General features: G+C 50.5%; 1 protein-coding gene across 1 annotated transcript; it reads right to left on the reverse strand.

Moving 5' to 3' along the window:
• Window positions 1-334: 334 nt before the first annotated feature.
• Window positions 335-8,916, reverse strand: GMFG (glia maturation factor gamma). Its single transcript, XM_038767436.1, has 7 exons — window positions 8,766-8,916; window positions 7,404-7,500; window positions 7,083-7,132; window positions 6,726-6,775; window positions 6,254-6,336; window positions 5,928-6,001; window positions 335-455 (listed from the first exon to the last, which is right to left on the reverse strand). The coding sequence occupies exons 1-7, from the start codon at window positions 8,766-8,768 to the stop codon at window positions 384-386; spliced, it is 429 nt and encodes a 142-aa protein (XP_038623364.1). The 5' UTR covers window positions 8,769-8,916; the 3' UTR covers window positions 335-383.
• Between the last annotated feature and the right edge of the window lie 457 nt (window positions 8,917-9,373).

The raw sequence follows: 9,373 nt of genomic DNA on the forward strand, positions 1-9,373 counted from the left end.
GTGAGCTCCAATCATAATGATGGTATTTGTTAAGCGCTTACTATGTGCCAAGCACTGCTCTAAGCGCTGGGGAGGATACAAGGTGATCAGGTTGTCCCACGTGGGGCTTATAGTCTTATTCCCCATTTTCCAGATGAGGTCACTGAGGCCCAGAGAAGTGAAGTGACTCGCCTAAAGTCACCCAGCTGACAAATGGCGGAGCTGGGATTTGAACCCATGACCTCTGGACTCCCAAGCCCGGGCTCTTTCCATTGAGCCACAGTGCTTCACTCCAACCGTTTATTTGTTTTACAGTGTGGGGGTCCCCAGACCCCACCATCCCCACCCCCACCCCAAGACCCCGGGCATCGCGGTCCGTCCGCCCTCCACCCCGGTCCCCGGGCCTAACGGAAGAAAGCCAGTTTCTCCTGCAGCCAACTCTCCGTCAGGTCGTCCGTGGTCCGGATTTCAAACACCTGCAGGGAGAGACGGGTGATGGGGCCGGGGTGGAGGGGCAGGGGGAGGCCTACTCCTCCTGCCAGGGCACAGTAGTGGTATTTATTAAGCACTCATCAATAGCAGTAATAATTATTATTATCAGAGGCCCATCTCCTCCAAGAGGCCTTCCCAGACTGAGCCCCACTTTTCCTCACCTCCCACTCCCTTCTGCGTCGCCCTGACTTGCTCCCTTTCCCCTTCCCCACCTCCCAGCCCCACAGCACTTATGTCCAGATCTGTCATTTTATTTATTTGTATTGATGTCTGCCTCCCCGTCTCTAGACTGTGAGCTCATTGCGGGCAGGGAGTGATAATAATAATGATGATGGTATTTGTTAAGCGCTTACTATGTGCAAAGCACTGTTCTAAGCGCTGGGAATGTCACCGTGTATTGTTGTAGTGTACTTGTAGTGTAGTGTGCTTTTAGACTGTGAGCCCACTGTTGGGTAGGGACTGTCTCTATATGTTGCCAACTTGGACTTCCCAAGCGCTTAGTACAGTGCTCTGCACACAGTAAGTGCTCAATAAATACGATTGATTGATTGATTGATTTCCCAAGCGTCTAGCACAGTTCTCTGCACATGGTAAGCACACAGTAAGAGCTTAATAAATAATAATAATAACGATGGCATTTATTAAGCACTTACTCTGTGCAAAGCACTGTTCTAAGCGCTGGGGAGGTTACAAGGTGATCAGGTTGTCCCACTGGGGGCTCACAGTCTTCATCCCCATTTTACAGTTGAGGTAACTGAGGCACAGAGAAGTGAAGTGACTTGTCCAAAGTCACACAACTGACAATGGGCGGAGCCGGGATTTGAACCCATGACCTCTGACTCCAAAGCCCGGGCTCTTTCCATTGAGCCACGCTGCTTCTCCCTCTCCTATAAATACGAATGAATGAATGAATGAATGAATGAATGGTAATTGTTAAGCGCTTACTATGTGCCAGGCACTGTTCTAAGAGCTGGGGTAGTTACAAGATAATTGGGTTGGACCCAGTCCCTGGCCCTCACAGGGCTCACAGTTTTCATCCCCATTTTCAGACGAGGGACAGAGAAGGGAAGCGACTTGCCCAAGGTCACACAGCAATCAATCAATCAATCAATCGTATTTATTGAGCGCTTACTATGTGCAGAGCACTGTACTAAGCGCTTGGGAAGTACAAATTGGCAACACATAGAGACAGTCCCTACCCAACAGTGGGCTCACAGTCTAAAAGGGGGAAACAGAGAGCAAAACCAAACATACCAACAAAATAAAATAAATAGGATAGAAATGTACAAGTAAAATAAATAAATAAATAAATAAATAAATAAATAGAGTAATAAATATGTACAACCATAAACTGGAGGATCTGGGTTTAGAAACTAGATCCTCCCGACTCCCAGCCCCGTGCTCTTTCCACAAGGCCACGCTGCTTCCCTATTTTTTTATGGTATTCATTAAGCGCTTACTGTGTGCCGGGCACTGTACTAAGCGCTGGGGTAAAAACAAGCTTGTCCACTTGGACACAGCCCCTGTCCCACCTGGACTCACAGTCTTCATCCCCGTTTTACAGATGAGGCGACTGAGGTCCAGAGAAGTTAAGTGACTTGCCCGAGGTCCCACAGCAAACAAGTATTGAGTGCCCTTTTTGGGCGGGGCACTCTTCTAAGGGCTTGGGAGTGTGCAAAAGAGTTAGTGGACATGATCCCTGTCCTCAAGGAGCTTACAGTCTAGCTGGGGGGATGGACGCTAGAATAAATCATGGACAGGACGAAAAAGGAAAGTGGATGGGTACATTCATTCATTCATTCAATCGTATTTATTGAGCGCTTACTGTGTGGAGAGCACTGGACTAAGCGCTTGGGAAGTACAAGTTGGCAACGTATAGAAACGGTCCCTACCCAACAGTGGGCTCACAGTCTACGTGAATTTGTGCTTAAATATTAAGGAAGGTAGCTAAGGTAGTACAGGAATGCTATGGGAAATGGCGAGCAGTCTTAAATTCTTAAGTGATAAATGCCGAAATGGAAGTTGGGGATATAATCTTGGGGAGGGGAATAATAATAATAATAATGATATTTGTTAAGTGCTTACTATGTGCTGAGCACTGTTCCTCCCCCTCCATCCCCCCTGCCTTACCTCCTTCCCTTCCCCACAGCACCTGTATATATGTATACATGTTTGTACGCATTTATTACTCTATTTATTTATTTTACTCGTACATATCTATTCTATTTATTTTATTTTGTTGATATGTTTGGTTCTGTTCTCTGTCTCCCCCTTCTAGACTGTGAGCCCACTGTTCGGTAGGGACCGTCTCTATATGTTGCCAACTTGGACTTCCCAAGCGCTTAGTCCAGTGCTCTGCACACAGTAAGCGCTCAATAAATACGATTGATTGATTGATTCTAAGTGCTGGGATAGATACAAGGTTATCAGGTTGTCCCACATGGGGCTCACAGTCTTCACCCCCGTTTTGCAGGTGGGGTAATTGAGGCGCAGAGAAGTGAAGTGACTTGCCCACGGTCACCCAGCTGACAAGTGGCGGAGGCAGGATTAGAACCCGTGTCCTCTGACTCCCAAGCCCCTGCACTCTGCACTGCACTGAATGTACTCTGCACACAGTAAGTGCTCAATAAATATGATTGAATGAATATTGTACTCTCCCAAGCGGTTAGTACAGTGCTCTGCACACAGTAAGAGCTCAAAAAATGCTAACAATTTGCTTGTATCCACCCCAGTGCTTAGTACAGTCCTCGGCACATACAGCTTAAAAAATACTATTAGTACCATTATTATCATTAGTGATGCTATTAGAGAAGCAGCCTGGCTCAGTGGAAAGAGCACAGGCTTTGGAGTCAGAGGTCATGGGTTCAAATCCCGGCTCCGCCACCTGTCAGCTGTGTGGCTTTGGGCAGGTCACTTCACTTCTCTGAGCCTCAGTGACCTCATCTGGAAAATGGGGATGAAGACTGTAAGCCCCCCGTGGGACAACCCGATCACCTTGTAACCTCCCCAGCGCTTAGAACAGTGCTTCTCACGTAGTAAGTGCTTAATAAATGCCGTCATTATTATTATTATTATAATGCTAACCTTCTCACTGTAACCTAGATCTCATCTATTTCACTGCTCGCATCCTGCCTCTGGCTTGGCACATCCTCCCTCCTCATTATCAAACAGATGTTGCCAAATTGTACTTCCCAAGCGCTTAGTACAGTGCTCTGCACACAGTAAGCGCTCAATAAATACGATTGAATGAATGAATAAATGAATAATCGCTCTCCCCTGCTTCAAAGCCTTATTGAAGGCCCATCTCCTCCAAGGGGCCTTCCCTGACTAAACCCCCATTTTCTCTTTTCCCAATCCCTTCTGTGTCACCCCGACTTGGCTTAGTGGACAGAGCCCGGGCTTGGGAGTCAGAGATCATGGGTTCTAATCCCGGCTCTGCCACTTGTCAGCTGGGTGACCTTGGGCAAGTCACTTAACTTCTCTGGGCCTCAGTTACCCCGTCTGCAAAATGGGGATGAAGACTGTGAGCCCCACGTGGGACAACCTGTTTACCTTGTATCTATCCCAGCACTTAGAACCGTGCTTGGCACATAGTATTCATTCAATCGTATTTACTGAGCGCTTACTGTGTGCAGAGCACTGGACTAAGCGCTTGGGAAGTCCAAGTTGGCAACATCTAGAGACGGTCCCTACCCAACAGCAGGCTCACAGTCTAGAAGGGGGAGACAGACAACAAAACAAAACATATTAACAAAATAAAATAAATAGAATAAATATGTACAAATAAAATAAATAAATAAATAGAGTAATAAATATGTACAAACATATATACATATAAACAGGTAAGTATATATACAGGTAAGTGCTTACATAGTAAGCATTTAACAAATACCAACATTATTATTATTATTCCCCCCTCCCAGCCCCACGGCACTTTTGTATATATCTGTAATTTATTTATGTATATTAATGACTTTCTCCCCCTCTAGGCTTTTAGCTCATTGTGGGCAGGGAATGTGTGTTTATAGTTATACTGTACTCTCCCAGGGGCTTAGTACAGTGCTTTGCACATAGTAAGCACTCAATAAATATGATTGAATGAATAAATATGATCGACTGCCTGGCTGAGTCAGAGGACCTAGGTCCTATTCCCAGCTCCACCACTTATCTGTTGGGTGACCTTGGGCAAGTCACTTCACTTCATAGTGCCTCAGTTACCTCATCTGTAAAATGGGGATTAAGACCGTGAGCCCCATGTGGGACAGGGACTGCATCCAACCTGGATTATCTTGTATCTACCCCAGGGTTTAGTACAGTGTCTGCCACATAGTAAGCGCTTAGCAAATACCAGTTAAAAAAAAATGGGGACAGGACCAAGCGTTGTGGTAATAATAATAATAATAATAATAATAATAATGGCATTTGTTAAGCACTTACTATGTGCAAAGCACTGTTCTAAGAGCTGCAGTTTGCATGGAGAAAAAGGAACAGATTCTGATAATGTTGGAGAAAGAACTGAGACAGGCTTTGGCAGTAGGCTGGATGTCAGAGTTGAAAGAGAAGCAGGGTGGCCTAATGGATGGAGCAGGGGCCTGGGAGTTGAGGGGCCTGGGTTCAAATCCTGGTTCTGCCACTTGCTTGCTGGGTGACCGTGGGCGAGTCACTTAACTTTTCTGGGCCTCGGTTTCTTTAACTGTAAAAATGGGAACTACCAGATCATTGGTTCGTTTCCAGTTTAATCCCGCATCGGGCTTCCACTCTAAGAAGCAGGAAGAGCCTGGTGGGACACTTAAGGAAACTGGGCCCAGAGAGGTGAAGTGATTTGCCCAAGGTCACACAGAAGGCCAGTAGTAGAGCTGCAGAATCCAGATCGGCAGACGACTCCCAGCCCTGAGCTCATTCCACGAGATCACGAAATAATAATGATAGAATTTGTTGGGTGCTTCCTATGTGCCAAGCACTGTTCTAAGCACTGGGATAGATTCTCCCTCATAGGCTGAGTCAATCAATCAATCAATCTATCTATCAATCGTATTTATTGAGCGCTTACTTTGTGCAGAGCACTGGACTAAGGGCTTGGGAAGTCCAAGTTGGCAACATATAGAGACAGTCCCTACCCAACAGTGGGCTCACAGTCTAAAAGACAGGGACTGTACCCAACCTGATTAACTCGTGTCAACCCCAGTGCTTCGAACAGTGCTTGACACCTAGTAAGTGCTTCATAAATGCCATTTTTTATTCATATCACTATCTGTCTCCCCCTCTAGACTGTAAACTCGTTGTGGGCCTGAACGCGTCTGCTAATTTTGCTGGGTTGCGCTCTCCGACTCGCTTAGAACAGTGCTCGGCACGTAGTAAGCGTTCAATAAATAGGATTGATTGATCGATTGACTTTTAAAAAAGTGTGTGTGTATTGTGGGGTTCGGGGGGCATTGTTGGGGGGGACGGCGCATTACCTTGGTCAGTTCAGCAGCCTGTACCAGTCGGTTCTTGCTCCCTGCGTACATCATCTGCTGTTCGGGCTTGCAACCTGAGGCCCAGGGTGGAATATTTCATTCAGTCGTATTTATTGAGTGCTTACTGTGTGCAGAGCATTGTACTAAGCGCTTGGGAAATACTTCTTCCAGACTGCACCCCCCAGCTCAGCCCTGCTCCCGGGGGCACAGGGAAGGTACCCCAAAACTCGGGATACCAACAGGTGCTGGGATTCCCCTGACCTCCTCCGCCCGTTCCCCTTTACCCCCCGTCCGACATCCTATCCCCCAGCCGGGTGAGTTCTCACCTACAGGGCTGGAAAAGATGAAGCAGAGCGGGTAGGAGACCCGGCCGTCTTCGTGGAGATATTTGTAGCTGTAAACTACAAACCTGAGGGGGTGCGTCAAGGAAATCGAAAGGCCTGGATCCAAAGGTCCCCATCAGTAGGTCCCCATCAGTAGGTCCCCATCTCCCCATCCTCACCTCCAGTTCTTTGCCCCATCAAACCCATCGCTCTCTGGCCATTCCCCAAGCCCCACGCTGCCTGGTGACCCCATCTCTGCCCTCCGCACTCTGCTGTGCTTCCCTTCCTCATCCCCATCCCTCACCCAAACTCCGGCCCGGCCCTTTCCGGCTCTCACCTCTTTCCCCACGTCCACCCTCCGTTCCCAAACCCATCGCCCCCCACTCTCCAGGTCCAGGCCCCTGCTCCCCCTCTCCTATACCCACATCCTCCCCCTCCACTCCAGCCCAGGTCCCCCGGGCCCCGGAGGGGATATCTGGGCTGTCTTTCAGGAAGTTCATTCTTCAGTTCATCCGGGGAAATGTTCTGCGGGCCAGAGAAGGACAAACAGCTGCCTGACCCCACCCAGCCCCACACCGCTTTTCCCTGCTCCAGCTCTGTTTCCCACAGCGTTCAGTCTCCATCTCACTCCTCCCCCCAACACTTGTCCCCTGTCTCCTTAACTCCTGCCCTCTACGCCCACCCCGGTCCCACCATCACCATCACCATCACCATCTCCCAGTGCTTAGAACAGTGCTCCAGTGCTTAGAACAGTGCTCCAGTGCTTAGAACAGTGCTTTGCACATAGTAAGCGCTTAATAAATGCCATTATTATTATTATTATTATTATCACCTGAAATTCCTCTTCTAAAACCACCAGTTGCCGATCCTTGTCCACTTTCACTGCAGAGAACCGACACAGACAGGATCATTAATCATTTTGGGGGAGTCGGTGGGGCGGGGGTGGGGGTGGGAAATGATCTCAAGGCCCTTTACTGTGTTCTGAGGTAACAGTTCAGGCACTTTTTTTCGCCTCAGAAGGGACCGGTTCCAGGCCCCTGGACCGTGGGCCTTCTCTCTCCCCACCCTCCCCGCCGGCCCTTCCCCTTGTGGGAGTGGGATGGGGAGACCTGGGCAGGATTCCCAGCTCCTGGTTGGCATTCCCAGCACTCACTGATGATGGCTGCATTGTCTTTCTCCTTCCGGAAGCGGAATCTCCGCAGCTTCTCCTTCAGCTCGGGATCCACTTCGCACACTACCAGCGAGTCCGACTGCGGCCAAGGAGAAGGCGGTCAGGCCCAGTTCTGGGGAGGCCCGGGCCCTTCCCGAGCCCCCAAAAAAGGTGTCCGAGTGGGACTGAACCGATGGAGGGGGAAGCGGGGGCTGGCCGGAGACCGGGGTCATGGGGTCAGCTTCCACCCATTACCCCTACCCCATCCCCGGTCCAGTGGGGGCATGTCTGAGAAGCAGCAGTGGAAAGAGCCTGGGCTTTGGAGTCAGAGGTCATGGGTTCAAATCCCGGCTCCTCCAACTGCCAGCTGTGTGACTCTGGGCAAGTCACTTCACTTCTCTGTGCCTCAGTTACCTCATCTGGAAAATGGGGATTAAAACTGTGAGCCCCCCGTGGGACAACCTGATCACCTTGTAAACCGCCCCCCCCAGCGCTTAGAACAGTGCTCTGCACATAGTAAGCGCTTAACAAATACCATCATCATCAAATGCCATCATCATCAAACGCTCAATAAATACGATTGATGATGATGAAATGCCGGATCTGCCCTCATCATCATCATCAATCGTATTTATTGAGCGCTTACTGTGTGCAGAGCACTGTACTAAGCGCTTGGGAAGTACAAGTTGGCAACATATAGCGACAGTCCCTACCCAACAGTGGGCTCACAGTCTAAAAGGGGGAGACAGAGAACAAAACCAAACATACTAACCCTCACCTTGCCCAAGGCCATCCCATCCCTTCCCCCGCCTCCGCTCCCCTATTCCTCAGATAGGCTTCCGGGTTCTGCGGCGGGATCTCCCAAGAGGGAAGCCCCCGGATCCCCCGGCTCCATCTTGTTTCCGCACCCAACCTCTCCTGGTTGTTGGGGAAATCTTTCCTTGGATTGAATTCACTCAGGAGGCCTTCTCCAGACCCCCTGCCCAGGGCGGCGAGGGTCCAGACGCCTCTGTCTCCACCCTGGGCGCTGCTTCAAGAAAAGAGGAAGGGGGTCTGGGGAGGGAGGAGAGGATGGCGGAACTCTTTGGGGAACAGGAAGCCTTCGTGAGCCAAGGAGGCTCCCAGGCGACCCTCACCCTTCCTGCCACAGCCCCCTGACCCAGGGCCCAGCATCACCAAACTCCCCGGGATGTAGGCAAGGAAGGGGAAACTGATCTCCCCATGAGGGTGGGGTGTTACCCCTTCCTTCCAACGCCCCTCCAAACCCTCTTATACCCAAAATTTGCCCCCACTGCCAGCTCTGCCCACCCCCTGGGCCCAGCTCTCCCACACAACCCCTAGCCCGGCTGTTGTCTCGGTTCTGACCATTCTCCTCCGTCTCTTCCCTGGGTGCTTCTCCCAGGCCCTGTGATGGGATGCTTGGTTGGCGGTTCCTCTGGAGGCTGGGGGTGGCGGGCAGAGATGGAGGGAGCTTGGATGGGGGAGCTTCTCCTCGGATCTGGGGGGCTCTTGGCAGGGGGCCGGGGTGGGGGCCAGCAGCTCGGGGCCGGGGACTGGCAGGCTCTGCAGGGCAGCTCCACCACCACATCCTGTTATGTTCACCCTGGGCTAACCGTCGTCGCCCTGAACCCCGCCCATTGGGGGGGTGGGGGGGAGAAGGACACCCCCACACCCCAAAACACACTCCCTCCTTCTAGAGGAGAGCAGAATAGCAGCCCCCAGATGTTCGGAAGTAGCGTTTTGGGGCTCGGTCTCCTTTACGTCAGGGGTTCTCCCTGCAAACTTCATTCATTCAATCATTCAGTCGTATTTATTGAGCACTCACTGTGTGCAGAGCACTGTAATAATAATGATGGCTTTATTAAGCGCCTACTACGTGCAAAGCACTGTTCCAAGTGCCTGGGGCGGTTACAAGGTGATCAGGTTGTCCCGCGGGGGGCTCACGGTCTTCATCCCCATTTTACAGATGAGGC

This window comes from Tachyglossus aculeatus, chromosome 26 (assembly GCF_015852505.1).
Source record: "Tachyglossus aculeatus isolate mTacAcu1 chromosome 26, mTacAcu1.pri, whole genome shotgun sequence".
Taxonomy (NCBI): domain Eukaryota; kingdom Metazoa; phylum Chordata; class Mammalia; order Monotremata; family Tachyglossidae; genus Tachyglossus; species Tachyglossus aculeatus.

What these genes read in the sequence shown, in the direction of transcription:
- GMFG (XM_038767436.1), bottom strand. An exon ending in AGACAATGCAGCCATCATCA is followed by an intron (nt 7,133 to 7,403) that starts GTGAGTGCTGGG and finishes GGTTCTCTGCAG; the next exon opens with TGAAAGTGGACAAGGATCGG. An exon ending in AGGCTGCTGAACTGACCAAG is followed by an intron (nt 456 to 5,927) that starts GTAATGCGCCGT and finishes CTCTCCCTGCAG; the next exon opens with GTGTTTGAAATCCGGACCAC.